Below are 27,752 nucleotides of genomic sequence, written 5' to 3' on the forward strand. Positions count from 1 at the left end.
GTATTTTGAGTTGAATGAAATAACATAAATTATTTTGAAATATAAGTTAATCTTTAACAATTTTTTTGTTAAAAAGAATGAATTCACGTGTAAATTTAAATCCGATAATAACCATAAATGATTTGCTTACTATCTAGCCGAATTTGAAGGGTGAATTTGAATGATCATGTTCATGGTTCCTTCAAATTTGATGAATTTCAAACTTCATAAGAAAAAGTAGCCGAACTCGGTGACTCTGTTTATAGCAACAACAATGGAAACACTCATAGCAACAAACATGCACACAACTACACAATACACCCAAAAAAAATTGAATTGGAGAATGGAATAAAATTTGAAGTATCATTAAACAAGAAAAATGTATACAACTAGTATTTCACAATTGTTTTGAGCTAAAACTACTCCCACACCATCCTAAATCCTCATATAATTTCACATTTCCTTGATTGGCTCTAGAGCTTTCTTGCATCCTCTACAACTATCTCTCTACTCAATCTATCCAAACTGAACTTCTCTCTGCTAACTTGGCTTCATCATGGTTTTGGCTCTTGGCTCTATTGCCACACAATCTAGCAAGGGTCCTAGGACAAGTACCTAAGGGACGACTACTAGACCAAATGACAACAATGGGACAAAGACCCATTGTCACCTCAGTTAGTGCCGCCTACTCTTTACAGACATTCACCGATGGGAGGAGTTTGATAGAATCAATGACTAGGTATGATGTGATTTCCAAGGCCCATTCAAAGGAGACGCTCAAATAAAGGCTCAATGCTTCAAGAGAAACAAAAGGCACTACAAGAAAGACTTAGACCTAGGGCTAATGATATCCAAAGAGGATAAGGAGGCCCAAGGTCAAGGCTCCAAAGATGACAAGGACCTCTCAAGAAGCTTTGTAAGATGACTATATGCCTTTATATAAGCTTTCACTATTCTTGAGAAGGACCTAGAATGGCAGCACACAAGACCTAGAGTTTATGAGTAACCATAGGAGGAGACCCTCCAAGGAGCTCACTAGGTCAAGGTAATGTAGAGAAAGGGTTTCAAATGATTTATTCCACTAAATACTATGTGCAAAAACCCTCATGGAGACCTCTCACCAAGACGTTCAAGATGGAATGCAACTAGGGTTTGACTTTTCTCACAAACCAACTGTGGGGATTGCCTCAAATTTGGAGGAACACTAGAAGAGACACCAATGCAGTAGCCTGTCCAAGAGGTTTTGCAACAACTCTCTAATGCAATTCGTAGGGGGCCCTAGTTGGCCGTCTAGGGAAGGGGCCAAAAAATCTTGGAAGGTGAAAAATAGTAGAGAAATGAGGGTGATCACCAAATATGCTTGGATCAGTGCCTTATCCTTGGGCTATGAAGTCTATGTGATTCGAAATCCAGCTAAAAACTATCTTCAAGGAGTCTAAATTGTGATACCCTAGCTATCACTCTTTAGCATTTACCCATGCAATATCAATGGACTTTCATGGAAGAAAAACAAATTCTAATCTACTGGGAACATTCAGCTATTTGTTATCAATGAGTAACATGCACAGATTTGCAATCTAACAACTTTTACAATGATATTCAATAATTAGAGCACAAGAAAAACTAGCTAGTTGCAAAATTTCCACACATTAGACATCATTATATGAAAAATATTCAACAAAAACATTTACAAGATAACAAGAGATATGTCCAATCCAAGATCAAGATAGCAGCTCCAAGAAAGAAAAAGATTTAGCTCCCAAAAAGATAGAAATGCATCAAAGAAGCTCCAATAGACATCCAAGAAGAAGTGTGAAATTCTCAAGAGAGAGAAATCCAAGTGTGATGATGATGTTTGATACAAATTAGGTCTCACTTTATTTATATGAGCCTCTAAGAGTTTGAATTGGCCTAAGATGCCCCTAAATTCATTTTAATGTGCAAAATAATAATAACTTTGGTGACAAGCCCACCAAATAGCCATAAAGTGTAAGATAAGTCATCCAATATGAAGCTGAAATGATGTAGCAATGGTGTGGGAGGGATGTTAGGGAGGCCTAATTGAGTCCTCAGGTGCCATGATGAAGAAGAAGGCTCCAGGAATGATGGTCAAAGGAGTTAACCCCTTGATCTCCAAGTAAAAAATCATGTGGTGCTCCAAAGTGGCTCTAGGGCATGCAAAATGGTCTATTGGGTATCCTAATGAAGAATAAGCTTGTAGGTTGCTTCAAATGAGGGCATGGAATATGGTGCTTGCCCTCCCATGTCTCAATGATGAGATAAACCTCCTTTGGGTCACGGATCAGTTGCCAAACCCTATATACAATGCTAAGTCAGTTGGGGGCATTACTGGTCCAAGTGCATCATCTCTCATATAATGTGGGTAATGAACAAGTTGTTGAAAGTGTTGAGGCTGCCCATGGCATGAGATAATGCTTTGTCACATGATGGAAACCTATGGCTCTCAACGCATCCCCTACAAGTGTTGGTATGACCCATCTGGTGGGCTTGGATGCCGTATAGGGAGGCCAAGCCTGAATTGGAACCCCCTGCCAATCCTAAATAAGATCCAATGTGTCTCCTCACCTTTAGATACAATAATCATTAATGATATTGAGTGAATAAGCTCGTTAATCAAGGGTAGAAGTGGGGGACTTCATAGTGGGTTTTCCCTCCAGATTTGGGGCTTTGAGCATGTAATGGTGTTACCTCCCTTGGTAGGAATAGTTAATGAACCACCCTATTAGGTTTTCCCAACCCCTAAAGGGAAGGACATGTCCAAGGTACATCCTTCAATGGGTAGGTGTCGTGCATGATGAGCTAGATCGGGACACAAGGGTCTCAAGGCCAAATGACATGGGCTCATAGGTGGTAATGATGATGGATGTCCACATTTTTGGGTGTATGAATGTAGGAGGGACCAATTGTGGTACATGAGTTACCGGACCTTTGCTTCTCCACGCTTCTGCATTTTCCTTTTTCCTTTTATTGATTTTTCTTTATTTTATTGCTTGGGGCTCCATGGGATGAGAGCATGATGTGTATGATATAGTAGTAATTATCCCCTTAAGGTGGGGCAGTTCATTGCCCACCAGGGGTTGGGACATACATGGATTCATTAACGATGTAGGGGGCGCTCATAGGGGCCCTAGGAACCAGGGTGATGGCCATAATGATAGGGGGTAGACATCATGTTTGGATTTTACCCACGTGTTAAATTTTATTGTCCTAGCCATCTTTTGCATTTTGTGGTACATTTCCTATTGTATGTAGCAACATTATGCTTTTATCTTTCTTTTTAGCTACATCAGCCTCCAGGGCATTGTTCTAGGGTCAACCCAGACATATGGACAAGGGGAAGGAACACCAGAGCTCCGTGGACGTAGTGGTCATGTGGAACTAGAGAGGGAAGATGATGAAAAAGGGCATGTAATGTGCAGAGGGAAGTGAAAAATGTGGAATGGGAAAGAGGGACTACGTTACCATTTTCCCAAGTAGTGCCCATCCTAAAGTTGTAAGCCAGTAGAGGAGATTCCATGGCACTAGCGTTGAGGATTAACCCCCTAGTTAAGGTAAGGGAACAAGACTATAGTCAAAACCCTTCCCCCTTCCAAGCCACCTAGTAATCTATACCCAAGTGTGCCCAAGGAAAACAAGCATAAACACCCAATTACATATTGAAAAATCATACCTTCAGGATTGGATGGCCCACCTTCGAACATACGATCTCAACAGATGGGCGAGGGGACATATGATTGGCTCAAAGAGTGGAGACATCTGGGAACAGGACAATAGTCAAAACTCTTCCTCCTTCCAAGCCACCTAGTAATCCATACCCAAGTGTGCCCAAGAAAAACAAGCATAAACACCCAATTACATAATGAAAAAGCATACCTTCAGGATTAGATGGCCCACCTTTGAACATACAATCTCGACAGATGGGCGAGAGGACATATGATTGGCTCAGAGAGCAGAGACATCTGGCACAACATCAACTACACTGGTGGCTATCAAAGGTTGTTGGCTGCTGGCTGAAAATCTAGGAGAAAAATTCTCCTATGGGGTCACCCATAGGTGGTGGGTAACAAGCACCTTGCACCATGGTCTTAGCTCTACCTTCCCTTAGCCTTCAAAAGATTGGATTCCATTAGCAGTGTTTCATTCCTTCTTACCCTCCTTGGTTGCACTTATAATTAGCCTGCACAAAAACTACAAAACAATGGGTTTCTAGAAAGCAAATCCCTTGTGCAAGCTTTGGTTATAATAATGGCAGTTTGTTTCCCCTTTTGTTCTTGGTGTCAAGAGCGATAGGCTTGGATTCTCAAAATGTGTAAAAACCAATCCAACACAGAACTATAACCTGAAATACAAACACAGAACTATAACTTGAAATACGGAAGCCTGAACATTAAATCGGTACATACCTCAACTGCTGCTGATCCTGCTTCTGTTTGGTGAATCTGCTGCGCTGTGGTTAATTTGATTCAATTTTCGCGAGGCCAATACCTCGCAACCTGACAGAGCAACCTGGTTGCTCAATCCAGAAAAGCTCTCCACAGAGGCTCTCCGTCCCTCCGTGCCCAGAACTCAGATCACTTAAAACTCTTCCACTGATAAGTCCCTTCTCCTGGTTTCCTGCTGATGAGTCTATACTTCTCTGGTTTCCCCCCCCCCCCCCCCTTTAGGTTCAGGTCTCCACTATTTATTCCCTGGCATGGCGGTGGCCGCCCTCCCACTTGCAGCCACCGCCTCCCACGCATTGATGGCTCTCTCATCTTCTTACTGTCCTCAGCGCTCTGTAATAACTACTTAGCTGGTTCCACCCCCTTTATAATGAACTGGTATACATATATAGATTCTTTTTAGGGTAGTTGATATTTACGCTTATAACATTTCCTGTATATGTTATAACATTTTATAACTGATACTTTTTATAACGTTTTCACTATAATGCTATAAAGTTTTATGTGATATACTTTATAACCTTTAAATTATATATGATATAAAGTTAAGTAATATATTTCATAATATTTAAATTATATATGATATAAAGTTAATTAATATATCATAACATTTAATTTATATATGGTATAAGTTAATTAATATATTTTATAAATTCATATTTATAAGGTCTAACCATATACTTTATAAAATTTAATACATAGATATATATTTATAAAGTTTAAGGTCTAAAATTTTATTAATGGGTTGTTACATACATTCCCCCTTCTGAAAACTTCGTCCCGAAGTTAGAGCTTTTAGGTTCAAGGATTTAATGGACACGACCTTTTCTATCCAGGTCCCCAAGCTATTCAAACTCATCCTATCCTCCCTAATCTCTTCTGCTCCCATCCTATCCGTCCTCTACTAGAGTATGCCATGGCGTCAATCTTACTGACCTAACCATTCATAACACGAAGGTAACAGCGTCGGCTATACCGACCTGATTCCCAGTAGGCATCCGGCAGTCATCATCACACGTCTAGGGGAGCGTGACTCGCACAGTCCTCCCATGTCTCCAGGGTTCGGAGGATAAACGGTGGGTAATACCTCCACCCCTCCAGTAAGATTAGGGCTACTACCCTATCATAGAATCACTTTGAGCTTTAACTGATCTGAGGTTCTGTTATCACGTGGCCATCTCGAAAATTGGATCCTTTATCTGCAATCATAGTTTATCTGCATGTTTACCTGCAATCTCACACTTACCCATGCATTTGTAAAATGTGCATCAGCATATTCGAAATAACTTAGGTATTATTTACATATGATACTAGAGCACAACATAATTTTGTCATTTTCTATGCATGTATTCTGACTTTTCTTTAGGATGTACTCACTTCATGTCTCCCATTTCAGTTGTTCATTTTGGACATGCATAAATAAAACAAATTTATATTGTTTTAATTTCTACTAGAAGTAAAATCATTTAACGGCCTTAACTTTACTTCAGCATTTATGATCTAGTAAAATAATCACATATATTGTTTTGGTATCCATGTACCAGCAGGAATTAAACACATATATTATTTTGGTATCCATGTACCAGCAGGAATTTAAACATATATTATGCCACAAAGTTTCATGTTTATCACTAATCATTCAAATGTTTTTGGGTCTCTGACAGTGGTGAAGTAAATATACTAAACATAGTGTAAAGTTCTTCAAAATGGACATAAACTAGGGTATCTCTGACATATGTCTTCTGTATTCTCCCAAGTTGCTGATCCAGGACTATACTTGTCCCACTGGACCTTAACTTGGTCCACCAGGCGGTTCCTCAGTTGACGAACTCTACGTTCCAGTATACGTAACGGTTCGACCGTTACGACTCCCTCGTCCGATACCTGCAATTCTTTCCACTGGATGTTATGAGATAGATCAGCTACATAATGTCTTAATGCAAAAACATGAAATACATTATGAATTCTATGCAGGTGAGATGGCAGGGCAAGACGGTAGGCAACAGGTCCAACTCTTTCCACGACTTTAAACGGTCCTATAAATCGGGGTGACAACTTTGTCCCTTTCCCGAATCGAATAGTACTTTTATTTGGTTTGATGCGGACGAAGACCTGGTCCCCTACCTCATACCTCCTATCAGATCGGTGAGCATCAGCATAACTCTTTTGTCTATCCTGTGCTTCCTTTAATCGCTGTCTAATCTGGCTGACCTGCGCTTCCATTTCATGGATTAATTCTGGTCCTATTATCACTCGATCTTCTAACCTGTCCCAACTTAACGGTGTTCTGCACGGTCTGCCATATAAAGCTTCAAATGGAGGCATCCCAATCGAACTGTGGTAACTGTTGTTGTATGCGAATTCAACCAAGGGTAAATACTTTTCCCAGTGGGATTGCTGATCCATTACATACATTCGCAACATGTCTTCAAGTACTTGATTCACCCTTTCAGTTTGCCCATCAGTCTCAGGATGGTAAGCCGTGCTTAAATTTAACTGAGTACCTAAGGTTGTCTGCATGCATGTCCAGAATCTGGAAGTGAATCGCGAATCTCTATCGGATATAATCTTCTTAGGTACTCCATGAAATCTGATAATTTCGTTTATGAATACTCGAGCCACGTCAGCAACATCATAAGTATCTCTTACCGGAATAAAATGGGCGCTTTTTGTTAATTTATCCACCACTACCAGAATGGCATTGTGTCTTTGAGAAGTAAGAGGTAGTCTAGTGATAAAATCCATAGAGATGGTCTCCCATTTAGACATAGGTATGTCATGGGGTTGTAAGAGGCCCGCAGGGTGACAATGATCTGCCTTTACTTGCTGACATTCCATACATTTTGCAACAAACTGAGTGATATCACGCTTCATGCCTGCCCAAAAGAAGAGTTTCTTGGTATCCGCATACATTTTCCCTACTCCAGGATGAGCACAGTATATTGCTTTGTGAGCTTCCCTGAGGATGGTATCTCGAAGATCTTTATCATCAGGAATGTACATCCTTCCATGGAATCGTAAGATCCCATCGCTTTCTAATTCATAACCCTCAAACTTAGATTCTTTTGCCTTAATCCCCTCAAGACTTGCCCTCACCTTTAAATACCAGCTGTCTTTTATAAGACGATCTAGTACTCGTTGTCTTAAGTCCACTTTAATGGGTATGAGAGAAAATATCCGGGGTCTCCTGCTTAAGGCATCGGCTACTACATTTTCTTTTCCTTTAATATATGATATTCCGAAGTCATATTCACTTAGGAATTCACTCCATCGCCTTTGCCTGGCATTTAAGTCTCTTTGGGTGAACAGATATTGTAGACTTTGATGGTCGCTTTTAAGTGTAAAATTTCGTCCCACCAGATAGTGTCTCCAGATCTTTAAAGCTAGCACTACAACGGCCAATTCTAAATCGTGAGTAGCATAGAGTTCTTCATGAGGTATTAGCTTTCTGGAAGCATAAGCTATCACTCCCTTATCCTGCATCAATACTGCACCCAGCCCTTGCTTGGATGCATCAGTACATACTGTAAAGTCCTTGCCCATATCAGGGACTCTTAGGATTGGTGCACTGGTGAGTAGTCTTTTAAGTTCAGAGAATGCTTTATTACATTCCTCGGTCCACTCATACTTAACACCTTTACGCTGAAGGGTTGTGATTGGCTTCGCGATTTTGGAGAATCCCTCCACAAATCTCCGGTAATAACCTGCTAAGCCCATAAAGCTTCGTATCTCATGTGCATTTTTCGGTATTGGCCATTCCATGACCGCTTTTACCTTCTCAGGATCTACTGAAATCCCTTCACCTGATATGATGTGACCCAAATAATGAATCTTTTCCTGAAAGAAGGAACACTTGGACAGTTTTCCATATAACTGACGTTCTCTAAGGCAGGACAATACTAACCGCAAATGTTCTTTATGCTCTTCTTCATTCTTGGAATAGATGAGAATATCATCTAAAAAGACTTGAACAAATTTATCAAGATACTGACGGAAAACACTGTTCATAAGATTCATGAATACGGCTGGCGCATTTGTTAACCCAAATGGTACCACAGTAAATTCATAGTGCCCAAAACGTGTCCGGAATGCTGTCTTAGAGATATCATTTTCAGAAATCCCTAGCTGATGATACCCTGATCGAAGATCAATTTTTGAAAAGACTGAAGCTCCTTTCATTTGATCGAAAAGATCATCGATCCGTGGCATAGGGTATTGATTCTTTACTGTAGCTCGATTCAAGTCCCGATAGTCTATGCATAATCTTAAGGATCCATCTTTCTTCTTCACAAAAATTACAGGAGCGCCCCAAGGTGAGGTACTGGGCCGAATAAGCCCTATATCGAGTAGTTCCTTCAACTGGATTTGCAATTCCTGAAGTTCTGGAGCTGTCATTCTATAAGGCGTTTTAGAGATTGGTTGGGTACCTGGCTTTAATTCAATAGTGAGATCCAATTCTCTTACCGGGGGTAATCCAGGTAGTTCCTTTGGAAATACATCCGGGAACTCGGCTAACACCGGATATTGTTCTAAGGATGGCCCCTTTTCTGGCTTACTTCGTGAATTGCATAAGCCTGACACCCCTTTCTTAAACAACGTTTCACTTGCATTGCCGAGATGTAGCGTAAGGAAACTTCCCTCTTGATTCCTTGAATTTGGATTACTTCGCCTTCATCATTTACGCCTAAAATCCTTTTTCCATAACAGTCCACCCAAGCTTGGTGAGCTTCCAGCCAATCCATACCGATGATAAGGTCATACGTCCCTAAGGCTGTGACATAGACTCTTAGTTTGGTCGAACAGACCCCTAGGTCAATTTTGCATTGATCCACACTCAAGCCCACGGTTTGGAGTTCTCCTGAGGCCATTTCCACTTGGTGGAAATCATTTTGTCTACGAGCTGCCAACCCACATTTGTTTAATGCATATGACGAAATGAAACTATCTGTGGCACCAGTATCAAATAAGATTTTGAGTTTTACACCATTGATAATACCTGAAGATTCCACTACAGTGGATTGATGGGCTGCTTGGTCGTGGTTGACTACTGCATGAATTCTATGATTACTACGATTGGCTGATATCGGCTCCTTCCCAGTCCTTTGCAATATATCCGATGACGCTTCCGGGCAGTTACGCTGGAAATGCGGCCCCCCACATCCCCAACAATTGAGCTGCGCTGATCCTCTTGAATCAAGGCGTGAGTTTCTAGAGAACGAGCCGCGTCCTCCCATGTTGGTTCCTCTCGCACCCCTTCCTCTACCGGTAGTCCCTCGCGATGCCCATGGTCTGGTGTTGGACGATTCCGCAGCTATAGTGTTTACAGCCATGGGAACTCTTGTCCCCATACTTGGGGTAAACCTGTTACCGTAAGGTGGCCTCGAGCTACCTCCTCTGAAAAAGGTCCGGGGAGCCTTCCCTGGAAGTCCTGATTGTAAAGGCCCTGCTGGCCCTATATCCTTTTTGATTCCAAGGTGTTCTTCTGCATAACGGCTACATTCGACTGCCTCGGCTACCGATGATGGTTTCCACATACTTACCAAGGCTCTGATGCGAGGGTTTAACCCAAATATGAAGCGTTCGGCTTGACGTTCATCAGAGTCTAAGTAGGGAATGTATTTTACCAGCTCCATAAACCTTATTTCGTACTCTTCCACCGTTTTACTTCCCTGAATTAGTGTATGAAAGGCTCTGGCTTGCTACTGTTGAAAGTATGGAGGTAAATACTTCGCGCGGAACCTTTCCTCAAACAGATCCCAAGGGACGTTGTCTGATGTAAGGTGTAGCTGCTTTTCCAGGTTTCCCCACCAAATCAGGGCACTTTCCTTTAGTTGAAACACGGCAATTTTTGTTTTTGTTGAAGGCGAATATTCCCTTAACCTAAAGCACCGGTTCATCCCTTCCAACCATGCCTCAGTGCGTTCACCAGCTCGACCTCCCGAAAATTCTGGGAGTCTAATTTTTTGAAGCTCTCTAGAGATGTCTTCTCTCGATCCTCTGGGCTCCAAATTATGTATTTCCGCTGAACTGGTGGCTACATGCTGAAACTCCTCTTTGTTTTTAGCCTTAGCTGATTCCTTTAATGTCTCCAATAAGGCCTCCAAAGAGTATATTATCACAGTCAACTCTGGCGTTGGAGCGTTTGATGTTGACGGTTGCCTTGGCGGTGACGAGGGTGAGGGGGATGGCGATGGCGACGGTGGCGGCATTAATGGTGATGATGCTGCCTGATCACGTCGTCGTCGCTCATACGTCTTTACCATAGTAATGGTTCCTGAACACAAATAAAATGTATATACATAAAAAAAAGTATTTTGAGGCGGATAACCGAATTTTATTTTGAGGCGGATAACCGAATTTTAATACACCAATTTCTTTGCAACTTCACATTTAAAAACGGGTATAGTTTTGCTATTTTTACCCGCTAGGCGGATCTTACTGGTACCGAGGTCAAGGAGGGTGGTCACGCGACCTCCTTGTCCTAATGCAGGGTTTTCTAAAAATGGATAATGCAGAAGTGCATGGTTATTAGCCCCTCAGGTAAGACATCTAAAGTTTATTTACCTAATAACATCCCCAAAACGAAAATGTTACGGTAACATAACTGTCATACCTCAACCTGACTATAACATTTAAGGGGGTCATCTGTATCCATACCCTGAATATATTACAAGGATATGGATTGAATCTTTAGCTTGTATGTTTTACCAGCATTGACAACTTTGGCAATAAATTGCAAGCAGTTTGCTATTGGTTCTAACATGTTGGTGCCTCCACTGATTGGAGCATGTATTAGCTAATTTGAAATTCCAAAAGTCAGAAGTAATCAACTCAGAAGTAGTTCTTCCTTCAGGTGATGGAAGTGTGCTAACTTATTGGTTTCCTGCCATGACAAAACATATGGCAGAATGTCACACCTTTATACAGTTGAGCACTGAATTTAATGATTGCACAGATCAACACTACAGTTGCTCTCGGCAGAGGAATTTGAGGCACTTTTATAGCACATTAAAATATATATTATTTCACAACAGTTATATATATTATCACCTACAAAGTGATTCAGAGTATGAACTAATATTTTATAAAGTTCTCTCAACTCAGTCACATTCTGGGGGTTGGCCAGTGGAGAAATAAGGAGAAAAATTCAAGAAATAAGGAATGAAATGAAACAAGCTCTGGGTGATTGAGAAAATTACCAGGCTTTAGGCTCCTTGGCACAATTTGATAGGAAGCAAACTAGCCGCTTTTCATTCTAAATATATTGTCCTTTATACATAGAAAATAGTGAGAGAATCAATTGTAGAAAAACTTAAGTTACTAATAAATTTATTCAGGTTCATCTTCTGTTTATAAGTATTTGACAGATGCTTGAGTGTAACCCCTCTGTAGCCTCCAACGATCCTTATTAGTAAGATCATTGAGATGTGCCATGGCTTTCAAAATTCATTGGACCATTTAGTATTTATGCGGTTGACTGTACTGTTCCTTTATGTTCTAACTTCTGGTATATGCCATGGTTCCCCACGGATTTAACATCCTTAAAAGGCCTAAGTAAAATAAAATCAGTATTTACATTAAAATCTAAAGCATCATTATTATATTATGTAATAATAATAATTGTTTACTTTCAATATTAAGAAAGAAGAAGAAAACACAAATTGCAAATATGAGTCTGGATTTGGCATACAGAAGCTCTATTAAAAGCACATAATGCCAATGACTTCCCTGGAACCATTTCAGGCATGCAATTTAAGATAACTTTTGAATGAACCTCTACACTTTCTCTGTTTCCCATTATTCTGTTTAAGCATAAGGCAATTATGAAGGATAAATTCCGCCAAATTTTATTAGTTTTCCACATTTTTGTCAAGGTACATATTGACGTTCTTTAAGATAATTTGTTACTGTTGTAAGCTATCTTGCTTAACCTATCTTTAGTATGTTCAAATGTAACAGCCAGTGCAACATGGCCATTAAAAGAATACGAAAGCACTTCAGAAAATTTATCATGCTTATGGTTGTTATTAAATATATTGTTATAACCGGATAAGAGCCCATGCAAAATGACCTTCCATTGAACTAAACGTATAGCCAGTTATAAAACAGCTAATAACCAGCTTTAGCAAATATCTGAAATTATATTGACATGAAATACCTGAGTCTCTTTTACCAATTTGTTTACTTAGTTGAAGGTCCTAGCAAGTACAAAAGTGGTCCTAGATCAAGGACAACAGTGATAGCATAGGCTAAACACTAGAAATTGAGAATTTATAACTTTATAGAAATAATATATTTTTATTAATGTTCACAAATAACCAAATTATAGATCAATGGGACTACAGATTTAAAATCACTAAACAAATCGGGAAGGGAGGCAGTTTAAGTGCCCATGTGGAGATTTCCATCTGAGACAGTGCCAGGTTCATGATCACAGAACTTTTCAAGCTTGATGATATGCACAAATTTATGCAAATAAGTTTACTAATTTATCCTTTAAATTTTCTACGAGATTTTCTTCAAAACAAAAACTCTATTCCAAGAGAAATGCTAATACTAAGTAATCGTATTGGACAAAACTAAAACTACTACCTTTCCCAGTGTTCCATTTCCATACAATTTTTAACCATTTACAATAGGACTGTCATCTGCCATTTTAATAGCGTCGTCTACTCAGTCATAAAAATGAAGCATATAAATCTGAAATAAAACTACACAAAATTACAGTTAACTATTAGACAAGCTTCAGTACTATGAATCAAGAAAGCAAATTATCATTCGTTCAGAGTCCGGAATCAGAAAAGTCGAAGTACTTGAAATTATCTCTTTTGGGGGCAAAGTCGTGATACGCACCAGCAAATGATGACGTGTCAAAAATAGAAAAAAAAAAAACTAAAAAAAAAAAACATAATCGCATGATTGTCGGACCCGACTGTTTCGGCCCAGCTCAGAGTCTAATCCATCGAATCCGTGGATCTTTCTCCGCGCTGGTTTATTAAACAAGTGGCAATCACTCATTGGCTGAATTTATATACCCGTCAGCGTGTTTTGTGGCGACGGTATGCAATTCGATGAAAATAATTTTGGCGACGGTATGTAATCAAAAGATCATTCCTGAAATCCGTTTGGACGGTTTTATCAAACAGCGGTTTATTAAGATACACCGGGGCTATCGTGACCAATTAAAATGGCTACTAATGAACCCGCGGCCGATACAGATCATTGCAAATTTATAAAATGACAATAAACTAGGCTTAACTTCCAAAAAGAAATAGCCATCGGACTGATAATTATTACAAACATATATGCATTTTTTTTTTTTTTACCATCGGCCAAAAGTGGGGAGAAATACTCTTCCGACTTGCCGGTTTCGAACCAGCGACCCAAAATTTTAATTAAATTAGAAATGGCGTGCCTGTTAAGTACCTGGGGTTTCCCCGCGAGAGTTCGAATCTCTCAGGCGACGGGTCTGCTGCTAACACGCCGGATTTTATCTAAACAGAGAATGAAAGCGGTGCACAAAATGTGGCGATTCCGTATCAACTAAGGAAATTTTGTGCCGCATCTCGCAGGGTCGGTACTTGGTATTATAAATTTTGCTCTGTCGAACCTATGTAACAGAATAATTGCAGACACATTGCAAAAGTTGATAGAACAACAGAAAAATTACCAAGGTTTGAAAACTATAAGGCCCTATGAGGTCGGCAGGGTTTGAACATAGCTTTGATACCATGTGTAAAAACCAATCCAACACAGAACTATAACCTGAAATACAAACACAGAACTATAACCTGAAATACGGAAGCCTGAACATTAAATCGGTACATACCTCAACTGCTGCTGATCCTGCTTCTGTTTGGTGAATCTGTTGCGCTGTGGTTAATTTGATTCAATTTTCGCGAGGCTAATACCTCCCAACCTGACAGAGCAACCTGGTTGCTCAATCCAGAAAAGCTCTCCACAGAGGCTCTCTGTCCCTCCGTGCCCAGAACTCAGATCACTTAAAACTCTTCCACTGATAAGTCCCTTCTCCTGGTTTCCTGCTGATGAGTCTATACTTCTCTGGTTTCCCCCCCCCCCTTCAGGTTCAGGTCTCCACTATTTATTCCCTGGCATGGCGGTGGCCGCCCTCCCACTTGCAGCCACCGCCTCCCACGCATTGATGGCTCTCTCATCTTCTTACTGTCCTCGGCGCTCTGTAATAACTACTTAGCTGGTTCCACCCCCTTTATTAATGAACTGGTATACATATATAGATTCTTTTTAGGGTAGTTGATATTTACGCTTATAACATTTCCTGTATATGTTATAACATTTTATAACTGACACTTTTTATAACGTTTTCACTATAATGCTATAAAGTTTTATGTGATATACTTTATAACCTTTAAATTATATATGATATAAAGTTAAGTAATATATTTCATAATATTTAAATTATATATGATATAAAGTGAATTAATATATTTCATAACATTTAAATTATATATGGTATAAAGTTAATTAATATATTTTATAAATTCATATTATAAGGTCTAGCCATATACTTTATAAAATTTAATACATAGATATATATTTATAAAGTTTAAGGTCTAAAATTTTATTAATGGGTTGTTACAAAATGGATCCCCCAATCCTCTCTAGACCTTTATCCATTCATGCTTCGCCACAAGTTCATGGATATTTCACTATCCAAACAAAATATTCCTAGAACTATTTGTTAATATGTGTTTTCCCTATATTGGTTGACATCATACCTATGTGTTGTACATGTGGCAACTAAGAATGGTTATAATCCTAGAGGTGATCATCATCATGACCCTTTGTGATTGGTAGATGGCCTAGAGATTTCTCACCTTGCTAAAACCCAACTTGGTTTTTCCCTTCTTATTCTAGGTGTCAACAGTGATAGGTTTGGATTCCCAAAATGGATCCCCCAAAAGGCACAAATTTCCAGAAATTGCATTTAATGGTTCAGCTGAAGGGAGATAAGTACCACGTTTAATTTTATGTACTTAGACTAATTTCTTAGGCAAAAAAATCCTCCTTTGAAGACCGTTTTTCCCCAAAAGGCTGTGGGGTTTTTCCGAGATCACCGTGACCAAAAATAAATGTCTCACATGCTTGAATGTTTGCCTAAATTTTGTATTAATTTCAGCTGATAGGAAAAGTGAAAAAATAGTAGAAGTACTCATTGAATATTTACAATTAATGCATTCTGAAATTTATATCAGCATGACAAAGCATGTGGGTTGGGCCAAATAAACAAATGCAAACTTGTAAACTGGGGTAAGGGTGCAGATCATTAATTTTCTACGAACCCCAAACCATATCATTGTCATTTACACTTACTCCTTGAAGTTTGTTTGGAAAACTCCTCTTCTTGAGTACTAGTACACCTAATAGTTGTTAATGATGATCCTCCCACACTAAGCTTAGGATATTGCATAAATTCATAACCTAGTGTGAATTTTGAAGATGATACCTAATGTGATCTACCTAACGGCTTTTACATCTAACAAGTTGATCATAATCTAGAGTTGAAATATTCAAATGATGAGCATGTAGAACCATTTTTCGACATGTAGTTAGACCTACTCTACATCATCATATCAATAGAGTGATTATTGATGAGATACTCAATTTCGTATTTATAGTTATCCTTTTTGTATACAGCGTGATGCATCATGATTTTAGTTTTCAGATTTATAAGTTATCCAATGATTTCAGTTCTAATGTTTTGTTTCATGAATGGTTTTGATTTTTAACTTTGCATATGTCCTTTTTTGCACGTGGCATTTCCCCACCGTATTTGGATCTTGGCTTTTCAAAAATATGGTGGATCCATCTCTGGATCCAAATCTCAATTTGTATCAATTTTCATTTCCTAGTTGTTGATTTGAGGTAGCATCATATGTGCTCTAGCCACGAAATTTGGTGGAGAAGTTGGGGCACATGAGATCTCTAATACCCATAAAGGGTTTGGGCAGATTCTAAACAGATCAGGAGATATTAAAATAATTAATATTTTTAATGGAGTCCCTAAGTCTAAACTTAGGGAAAATTAAATGTTAATGACTATTAATATGAATTTGTGTTAGAATAGTCCAAAAGACATGGATCAAGCTAGATCTAATCTTAGCCGTTGATTAGGGACATAATCTCAGCTGTTGATATGTCAACAGAAAAAGTATAAGAGGAGGCTTGAGGGTCACTTGGAGAGTACACCAGAGTGATCAGTCATTCTATTCTCTAGAGCAGGGTTTGCTAAGAGAGACAGAATTAGTGATCGGGAGATGCAGTTGAGGGGCATTTGAGTACGGAGAGATAGAGAGGTAGAGATAGCGCCGAGAGAGCAGCGCAGTAGCTAAGGAGAGTGATGCAGAGTCAGCCAGGGCTCACACAGGACCACGCAAAGGCAGTCGGGAGCGGCGCAGAGCCTCAAAGAGGCCAGCGTTGCTGACGCAGAGGGCCAGCGAGTTGATGAAGGGCCTCCCAACACTGACGCAAACCCATTCGGAGTGACACAGGGCCAACGTGAGGCAGAGAGGGGCTGACGCAAGCCAGAGAGAGGCTGACACTGGGGTTTCTTGGGCAAATTTGTGCTAAGTAGCTGCCAGAAGGATTATCCGGGATTTTAGCCAGAAGATTTGTCAGAAACTAAGAGGTATTATTGCTAAGCTAAGTCACAGGACATGTCCTCCAAGGTCCCGTGTCCCATATTTAACGTGTCGGACACGAAAACAGCCCTAAAACATGTCGAAAACATTTTTTAACGTGTCCTAGAAAACATAAAATGTATTCAGTCATTTTCTTCGTGTCCTAGTCATGGAAAACGAGTATTCAGAGTCTAAAAAACGTTGCCCGAAAGTTTTCTCTCCAGTTGAATATGTAACCCACGAAATCAATGGTTTAAAGCCGACACAATTATTTTTTGGGGGTTCTTTTGCTATTTTCCTCTGATGGTGTCGCCCTCAGTCAATGTATAATCGTCGTGTGGAGCCAAGTGTGGAGCCGAGTCATCTCCGTGGACTCGTGGAGCCGTTTGGCCGCTGGAAGGTTTGGAAACTTGGCAACATGTGTGAGGTTCACTAGTTCAGGTAAGCTGTGGCCCGTAGACCACATGTATAATGCCATAGATGCAATTAAACGTAAGCAGCAAGCCCATAAAAAAATGTGTTTGATTGTGTGTGCATTGTGCAGCTTATGTTGTCGAATCCCAGGGCCGATATACAAATATAAATAAGTCTTTCCACTTTCCAGTGTCATCTAATCAAATGATTATGTTATGATAATATAATAATGATTATCATTTATGTTGGACAATTTTCAACCCACGGGCCACTGTTTATTTTTAACAATTTTAAATACTGCATTTCCACTTGCAATATGCTTAATACTATATTTCGGTATCTATCTATCTATCTATCTATCTATCTATCTATCTATCTATATATATATATATATATATATATATATATATATATATATATATATATATATATATAAAACGTGTCCCTCGTGTCCTGTTTCTAGGTCGCTGCGTTTCGTATTGAATACTCGTATTTACGTGTCCTCCGTGTCTCGTGTCCTCGTGTCATGTGACTTGGCTGCTAAGGAAATTCTCTGTTGGGTAGCCCAATTTCGGCACCCAGATTGTACTCTGATATTGTTTCATAAGAAAACCCTCAGATAGTTGCACCGGTTTCTCCACATTGGGTTTTTCCAGGGACACTAGTCCAAAAATAATGGTGTCATATGGTGTGTTTGTTTCTGTTTCTTTTAGTTGTTGATCTGTAATATGTTGAGCATGCACTAGTGTTTATTTTCAGTATTTACATTGTAAATAACTTGTTAAGTAAAATAACAAGTAGGTAGGAATAAATCAGATAAAGTGCATGGAGGGTTTCTAACTAAGTAAACTTAGAAACTTCAACACTAGTTACTTAGCCTGACAATTACACACTATATCCAACACTAGTTACTTAGCCTGACAATTACACACTATATCCAATGCTAGTATCATCATCAGGTACATTTAATCATTTTTTGCATCTAAGTGAATCGAGATTGCAAGTAATGGACAATTTGACACTTCAAATAAGGCTTCCCTTCCAAAATCAAGGCTTTAAACTCATAATAGTGTTACTCACTAGGTAGGAGTGCCTAATAGACCACCCTATTAGGTGTTTCCAGCCCCCAAGGGGAAGTGACATGTCCTTGGTCCACCCTTCAATCAATAAGTGTCATATGAATAGTGATGGAACCAAGGGGACAAGACTTCATGACCAAGTGCCATGGTCAAAGGGACCAACTATGATGGGTTCCTCATCTTGAGTGTATAGATGTGAAGAGGGAACAATCGTAGATGCATGAACTACCAACTCGGTCTTTGGTTTTCCACCCCTCTTGTGTGCCTTTTATTTTTTTTTATTTTTCTTCTTTGTATTACTGCTTGTAGCTCAAAAAGTTAGAGCTTCCTTTATACGATGTATAGCAGTTACTAAAGGCAACTAATTGCCCACCAAGGATTGGGACATGCAAGGGTTCCTTCTCATGATATGAAGACAAATGTGTGCTAAAAAATTGGGTGATGAACATAATGAGTGAGGAAGAGGTCATGCTAGGATTTTGCCCATGTGCTAAGGAGCATGTCCTGACCATCTTTTGCATTTTAATCTTCTTATGTTTTTGCTTGTGGCCATCATATGCTTTTTTTTGTTCTTTTAGCTGTATCAACCTCCCAAGGCCAAGTTCCATCCCCTACTCAAGTATGAGGATGTATGGTGCCAAATCCCAAAAAACCAATGGTTAGTTAAACCCGAAGAAGGGATGTGGAATATGAGGCTTGTAATGTGAGATGGAAAATGTTAAGTATGGAATAGGGAATTGAGAGAGATAGGACTACGATATCTCAAATGGAGTTTCCCAAGAAGTGCCCCTCCTATACCCATTGTGCCATTAGCAGAGGTCCCACTCGACTAGGATGAAAGATTAACCCCCCATTTAAGGTGAGGGAACAAGATGATGGTCATAATCCCTCTTCCATCCATGTCACCCCATAATCCATGCCAAATGCCCAAAATACAAACAAGAATACACACCCGATTGCAAAATGAATAAAGTACCTTGTGATTGGGAGTCCACCTTCCAACCTGTGCTCTTGCTAGATGGGCGAAGAAACATATGACTGATGCAAGTGGCAGAGATATGAATGGCACATCATCATTGGCTACTAGTAGCTGTCAGGGGATTGACTACTAGTTGCTGTCACGGGCTGTTGGTTGTCAACTGGAAGAGATGATGGGAGAAAAATTTCTCCTTTGGGGTCAACCACTTTTGGGTGGGTAACACTATGGATGGATAACTTATGTGTCTCAACAAGGAGAAGATCTTGTGGATAACTTTGGAACTTCTATGGATTTCCATGCTTATGGTTTATAACTTTATAGATGCAAAAGATTTTTTGAGTGAGTGGTCTCTCTAAATCTTGTTGGAATTTTGTTCATGAATGGTTGTTATGTGTAATTGCAGTTCTCTAGTGGTGGTGGTGCATTCTCGTTATATTGTTCTTGGATAAATCACTTCTTTAAAAACCCAAGAAAACTTCTATTGGAGAATCTTCCCTTGAATTTACTTGAAGCTTTTATGGTAATAGGTGGATATTCTTGGGTTTATATTGGACAATCCTAGCCATCACCCTAGATTTGCTTACATATCTTCGAGGAAGCCCTTAGTTGACCCCATATGCCTAAAACAGCAGGCACTAGTCTTCTCCAATAATCAATCATAAAACTCAATTTAACTTTTATTTTATGTTTTAGGGTAAGATTAGGGTTTACAACAGCTGTAAATAGAGTAAATGTCTTGGCTAATTGTGCATTTATTTTGATTAAAATTAATCTTGTCATCATATTATGTCTTTATGATTTATTTTACAGCCCTTTTAGGGATAGACATCTTGTTTTATTCAGCTGTTATATTCATTTTAAAGTTCAGATTTTCTTAGCTGGTTAAGCCCTAGTTTAACAGTTAACTCTTTGTTTTAGCCCTAGTTTTGGTTGATGGTCATTTGTTTAAGGGCTAATTTTATTGCTTTTTCATCTTTTGTAGTGTTTTTAGATCCTCTTGAACTAAATATTAGCTTGTTGAACCTTCTAAATTGTCTTAGATCCCCATCCATTCAAATCTGGAAATTGTACTCAATAACCACGTTAAACTTATCTTGATTATTATTTTCTATTCGTAGTGACTTAAGTAGCCATATAGGCATTCTTAGACATGATTGTCTCCTGCCTTAGGAACCCTAGATGTTGCTAGGGAAGCCCCACTTGTGTAGGATCCATCCTTCACTAAAAGGAGGAAAGTTGTTGCCTAGGTGGCAGTGGTAACACTTCCATGTTACACTACCCTAAAACCTTGTGAAAGACTTGCACAAAGGTGATATATTTGGTAATAACAGGGACTAAACTACTAACTAGTATCTAAAACTTCTAACTTGAAATGTTCCTGTCTGTGGAAGTTTGGAACTGCTTGGTGCAGTAAAAATCAGCAACTGCAAGTTCAAAGAGGAGAACTAGATTTTGTGCCTAAAATCAGCTTTTCCTCAGAATTTCAAATAATAAAAGAAAGTGATTATAATCACAAGTAGGTAAGAAATTACCCAACAAAATTCTGACACAAGTTCTCATGTGATGTTGCTTGAGCAATTAACTTCTTTACTTGGCTTCTAACTGTCAATCCAAGCTCTACTTCACCACCAACATGAAAATCTCGCCCAGTAAGTTTGTTACTCATACGAGCCATAACTATCACAGCTTGTTCATTAAGGACTTCATTTGCATCACCCAACTGATTTACAGCCCGCATATAAATAAGAAAAAAATCTCAGACAGAAATACGTGTAGAACAACCTTCTGAAGCAATCACATATAACATAATGGGCATACATGTAAAAGTTCCTTTTCACGAGCTCCACGTTGAGGATGCAATGGAGAATGGTGGTCTCGAGCTGGCATTGACTCTTCACTATTTACGACTGCCTGTACATGTGTGCTGGCAAGATTTGACATGCCAGGAACTTCATTGATGTTAAAAAGTCTCCAGTTTATCAAAGGATCATGGACAAAAGCCTGGATGTAGACATGATCAAGTCGGTAATGCGAATTACAAGAAGTTCACTTATAATATCTCTTAGTCCAAAAAAGTATAGAACGGTAATTCTGAATCCTAGCAATTAAATCACCTCCATCATTGCCATAACACTGTCCTTATTTGCTCTAAGGACGTGCATGACATTTTCACAAGTTGATATAAAATTTCCTTCGATACCACTGACTTCCATAGCTTTTACAAGCATCCTAGTTAACCGGAATGGAACCTGCTTACAGAATTACAAATATTTTATAAAATCTGCAACTTAAAAGCATTAAAGATTGTGTACAGGTACCAAAGAAAAAGAAGAGTAACATGAACAAGCATAAAGAGCAATGCAAGATGTATAGACAATAAGTTAGTAGGGACTTTCTTTAGTTCCCAAGCAGTAATAGAGATTCCAACTTAGACGCAATACCTTTTCAGGAAACTTTTCCCGGTTCATGGAAGCTTCAAAGCAATCTCCAAAATCAATATGTAAAATTTTACCACTGAGAAAACATACGAAAACTTGTTAAAAATTTACAGAAATGAAAATAATCATAGAAACAATGGACATGTATCGGCAGGGAACAAACCTCTGGCGTTTAAGCATAAGATTACTTGGATGTCGATCACCTAGCCCCAAAAGGTAACCCACCTGAAAAGTAGCAGCAATATACAATGAACCATTTACAAGCCGCATTTACTTGTATGATAGAAGCAATAAAATGTGTACAATGTCCAGGTACCACCAACCATGCTCATGACAGCCAAGCTGCGAGTATAATTTGTCCGACGGTCAAGCCAAATTTCAGATGTTCTGCTTTTTAGCCAGAGGACCTGTGCAGCAGTTAAATGTGGTTGAAGATTATCTTACAAGGCATAGCCATTCGCCATCAGACCAAACACAATAATGCCATAAAAAATTCACGAACACATTAAATTTTGAGAGGAAGATCAAAGTGTTTAAAATTGAGATCATTGGAGGGCAAAGGTTCTTATTGCTCAATTAAGAACCAACAATAATGCCATTAAAAATTCACGAACACATTAAATTTTGAGAGGAAGATCAAAGTGTTTAAAATTGAGATCATTGGAGGGCAAAGGTTCTTATTGCTCAATTAAGAACCAACTCGCATCAACTTCGGTGTGAAACAGGACGGTGGAAAAGGCCTAAAGAAGCTTGGGAAAAACAGGTGTGTACATTTTGCACGTCTGGGGTCTGGGGCAGTGGAATCGGAAAAACATTTCATTTTGGAATGTGATGCATTCAAAGACATTAGAGAAAGTTATAGGAATATGCTAGCATCGGTTTCTTGGCATTGTCTTTTAAGTGGAGGATTGTTGGAAAGTTGGGCCAGCTCATCATTAATTTGAACAAGAAAAAGTTTGAATTGCAAAAGACAAAAAGCAGGGAACTAATAGTCCCATAGACTATTTTTAGTCTCGTGGATGTTAAAATATCATTTCATTTCATTTCATAACATGCTTAAACTACAGTCACGAAGGTAGCAAATTTCCTGAAAAAGTTTAGCTTTCAGAAACATTGACTGGGCCCCTATTAATCATCTGTGTTTATGCAACTCATCAATATGTATACAATTGCATATAAGTTTTCCTTTTAGAATTTATATTTAATGTAGGTGAGATTTTCCATCCATCTGCAGGTTGGACTCCTGAGGTGCTGAGCGAGCAACAAGCTACTTGCAGCTCTAACTCACTGTTGGTGAGGAGTGTAAGACTCGGGACCAAGATAACTCAGCTTGGAAGCAAGGCTGAGTAGAACTTGACTTGGGAGTTCTCAAAACGACTGGAAAGCTTTTCCAACTATGACAATAATAGCTTGGTTCAACCCATGACTAGCCTAGTTACTAAACATGGTGAAAGCCACAACATCTCAAGTTCTCTGAAGGTAGGCAGCATTGCAGCAATTGATCAGGTAAACTTGCTAGCCTACTTTCCGGAGAAAAGGCCCAAGCCTTGCTAGGCCCAACAAGATCAGTGTAATTTCCATTACATTGCAATCCTGATTCCTAGCATCCTGTGCCTCAATCCTACCGTGCAGTCTCCTGACAGGACTAGTAATTCTGCACGTACAAGCAGCAAAAAGCCCTTCTTTAGAACAACACGTGGATAGGTCTTAACCTCTGGCCGGAAATTTCTCCTTTTGCTCCCACCTGCATGCATGAGAAGATATAGCATGGAGTAGTATGAGTGTGTATTATCCCTCTCTAATTTCCAAACGGAACATGAAGAATGGAGAGGAATTAAATGTCTATAGATTTCAGGTGGAACTTTCTCCCTCGAGGCACCTTTTTCACAAGGTATTTGTTTGCCACTTACAAAGTAAATTACCTAAATAGGTGCCACTTGCCTCACCATTTGTCATTTGTATTGTCACTTATCACATCACTTCCCCCCTCCCTCCCGTATGGTGACCATGTTCAGATATTATATTTTAAACTACAAAGAATTTTAACTTTATTTGCATACATGGATTTCCAAGCCCTATGACCCCAGAAAATATCAAACAGACCCAGGTATACTATCAAATCCTTAAGAGGCCTTGGCCTTGAGCAACCTATAAAGGATGGTATTACATACACCTCATGATTTAATATTAACTTAGCAAGGTATAAGCTCAATATTTACATCATTTACAACGTATCAAAATGGCATCAATACAATATCCATGGCTGGTCATATTGGAACCCACAAAGAGATGAAGAAAAGCTCACATCATAATGAGAAAAGCCCAGGTTTGCTGTTACTCACAATTTAGAAATCTAACATACCTAGCCATCCAATTAATTAATCTAAGATCAGCATTTTTAAATGGAATTAATACAAATTAAAGCTCAGCAGGGACATATACAATGCCCACAACAAACTAATTCAATATTTATGAGTATAACAAGCCATATCAGCATATAAAACATAATTTTTTCTAATAAAATGAATAATAAGACCATTTACAACAAACATGCCTGGAAATTAAATTACATAACATAGGCAAAATGATGCCCTCTTCATTACAACACATGTCCATAAACCCTTAAATCTACATACCAATATATACCATAGAGCCAAAATGCCCTCCTATGCCAAGGCTAACTCCCATCCTTTTAGCTTCAAAAATATAAGTACCTAATTCTCATGTACACAATGTCATATGGTTTGGGTTCGAATTTGGGTTCGGCGATGATTAGGTTTGGTTCGAGTTCGAATTTTTTGATGGGGTTTGGATAAGGTTCGCCATTACGTTCGTCTATATACATTTTCTATATGTATAGATATATTAACTTGAAAATGAAATATGGAATAAAATTTTAAGAAATCAGCATCAATAAAAAAAATGCTATCACGAACATGGAAACTATAAGGATAGATTACAAGCTTGAGTTGTGGCATGAGGTTATGAGTTTTGATCTATGGACTTGGTTAATGGCCATGAGGTTCGATGGGGTTCGCATAACCTCAAAATCTTTTTAAGGTTCATCAAAATTCGAACCTCAAGGTTGAAGTTTGACGAACCTTGTGACATAGCCCATACAGAAGCAAAAGCTGCAATAAACTTCATGCATCAATAAACTACATGCTTGACATAAACTGCCATAAACTTCAGGCATCAATAAACTACATGCTTGACATTTAGCTTATGTAAAAGTACCTGTCTGCTGCTATACAATCAACACTCCCTCCTAGCAAGGAAGTTATTTTCATTAGAGAAATTTTGAGGTCTAAAATGACCCTCCTAAGGAATATTAAAAAATAATAGTGGAAATAATAAAATAAGATTAGATTACATCATCAAATTTTAGAGGAAAAACAAAAACTACTTTTTCAACTTGTATTTTCAACTTATCTCTCTAACGTTTTACTCAAATTTCAAGCAGAAGCCCTTGCTGAATGCGGAATTTAATTCCTCATCCAAGGAGTACCCATGTTGCATACTTTCGATAAACGGTGCTACATGAAAAACGAGAAATTTCAAGCGGGAGCACTAGTTGGATGCGGAATTTAATTCCTCGTCCAAGACGTACCCATCGTGCATACTTTCGATGAACCCTGCGACATGAAAAATGAGAAATACATGAAAAAATGTGATCAAACTCTTGAAAATTGAGTAAAACCGTAGGGAGATAAGTTGAAAATACGAGTTAAAAAAGTAGTTTTCTTGTTTTTTATTTTTTAATCTTTTCACTTTTTTACACCAAAAATAGTGAATTGTCTTCCATAGTTGACATCATCATTTTGAATCCTATTGGTTCTTATACTTTTGTTTTGAGGCCCATTGTAGACCTCAAAATTTCTCTAATTGCACCACCCCCAGCTTATCCCTATAGATGACAAACTTCCCCTTCACTATAGGCTTGTTGAGAATGCCTGCAACCTACTCACTTGTGGAAATATAGTAGTGCTTCATAGCTCCCCACTAGACCCTGCCTCTGATGAAGTGCTACCTGATCTCTATACACTTATATCATCAAACACTACATTCTCCAAGAGTTTGATGCAATTCTGATTGTTGCAATGAATCATTATGGGATCCAACTAGAAACCAAGTAACATTGTGAACACCTTGCGTGTTGATTTTTGGGTAGCATCAGATGTGCTCTAGCTCCGAAATTTTGTGGAGGGGCTAGAACACATGAGATCTCCAAGACCCAAAAATCATTTCGAGAAATTCCACTCGGAGTGCATGTTATTCAAATAATTAATTATTTTTAATGGTTCTTAAGTTAAAACTTAGGAAATTAAAATAATTAAAGTGAATTAATGCAAATATGGGTGAGAACCTTCTAAGTAAAGAGGATCAAGTCTAATTTAATCTTAGTCGTTGATTTCTCAACAAGAAAAGTATAAAGGAAGGATTGGGGTTAGTTGGAGCACACACACACAGAGCAGCACTTGAGCTAGATCAAAATTCTAGGGTGTGGTTTACTGAGAATTTTAGAGTAAGCTTCTGGTGCAGAAGGGCACTTCAGCAGCGATACTTTTGTCCCAGGCCGAGAATACATAACAGAGAGGCAACGTAGAGAGAGACAACACAGCTCCAAGAGGGTGACGCAGATGCTAGAGGGCTAACGCAGTCACCTAGAGGCAATGCTGGGGTTTCCGTGAGGCAGATCAGGCATCAGTTCAACAGATCGATCTCTGAGCCAGGAAGGCTCACTGGGAGGACGGCGCAGCTCCTAGAGGAGGTGACACAGTTCTAGTGTAGCGCTGGGAGCAACCATCACTGCACAACACTGGGGACAACGCAATCACCTATGCGGTTTGTTCATCTAGTTCCTAGATCTGCCAAAATATCTGTCTTCGGATAGAGGTACTTCTATCAGGTTTATTCTTTGTTGGGTGAGCTGGATTTGGCACCCTAGTTGTATTCAGAAATATGCTTAATAATAAAACCCTCATATTCACTGCACCAGTTTTCTCACATTGGGTTTTTCCGGGGACGTTTAGTCCAAACATAAGTGTGTCCTTTGTGTGGTTATCTCATTTATTTTTCAGTACTTGATTTGTAGATTGGTGTAGGCTGCAGTGTATTTCCATTAATATTTTTTGAATACTTCTAAAAATAACTTGTTAAATGAAGAACACACGTAGGTAATGCTAATCAGTTTACTACAGTAGGATTTCTGAATTTTAGATTCAGAAATTTTCACACGGTATCAGAGGATTTGCATATCAAGGAGGAATAAAGCCATCGGTGAAAGGAAAAAAGAAAATCTGTGTGTGAAAGCAAATGTCCGAAGAGACAACGCAGTTTCTAGCCGAGAGAGCAGAGGTGTGGTGACGTAGTCACCATGGGAGACTCACGCAGAGCCTGTGTCAGCCTAATTAGGTGAAATTGTTGTTGTAGAGGGCAGCGCAGTTGTTATTGGGCCAACGTAGAGACTGTTGAATCTCGTTTTTCCGGTTCCCGTGGCTAGAGGTGCAGCGCATATTTCATCTAGAGTTGTTGTTAGGGTGCTAATTATGTTGGTGCAGAACAGTGCCTAGTGGGGTAGAAGCAAAGTAGAGGTAATCAGTTCCTCATAAGATTCCTTGCCAAGAAATCTAGATCAAGTGTTGAGTAGCAGCAAAGAGAGATCAGAGAGGGGTGGTTCAACAGTGATCGACAGAAGGTTTTTCGTGAAGGAAATTGAAATTCAGAGCGAGCTTGTTTCT

The 27,752-nt window shown here is 39.0% G+C and overlaps 1 protein-coding gene across 15 annotated transcripts in view; it reads right to left on the minus strand.

Moving 5' to 3' along the window:
• The window catches only part of LOC149263928 (serine/threonine-protein kinase TOR-like), a 489,849-nt gene that overhangs the window by 49,274 nt on the left and 412,823 nt on the right, over window positions 1-27,752 (minus strand). For 5 of the 15 annotated variants that reach the window (XM_089426897.1, XM_089426890.1, XM_089426885.1 and 2 more), the window contains 6 exons: window positions 22,335-22,418; window positions 22,175-22,236; window positions 22,015-22,087; window positions 21,688-21,822; window positions 21,392-21,574; window positions 21,106-21,293 (listed from right to left, as the gene is read on the minus strand). In XM_089426897.1, the coding sequence (XP_089283023.1) occupies window positions 21,106-21,293; window positions 21,392-21,574; window positions 21,688-21,822; window positions 22,015-22,087; window positions 22,175-22,236; window positions 22,335-22,418 (725 nt within the window). Of the gene's footprint in view, window positions 1-21,105; window positions 21,294-21,355; window positions 21,575-21,687; window positions 21,823-22,014; window positions 22,088-22,174; window positions 22,237-22,334; window positions 22,419-27,752 lie in introns of all 15 variants that reach the window. The other 10 variants (XM_089426946.1, XM_089426940.1, XM_089426951.1 and 7 more) reach the window with 3 other exon arrangements.

This window comes from Pinus tabuliformis, chromosome 6 (genome assembly GCF_031772625.1).
Source record: "Pinus tabuliformis cultivar Carrire ecotype Pingquan chromosome 6, CPIR1, whole genome shotgun sequence".
Lineage (NCBI taxonomy): Eukaryota > Viridiplantae > Streptophyta > Pinopsida > Pinales > Pinaceae > Pinus > Pinus tabuliformis.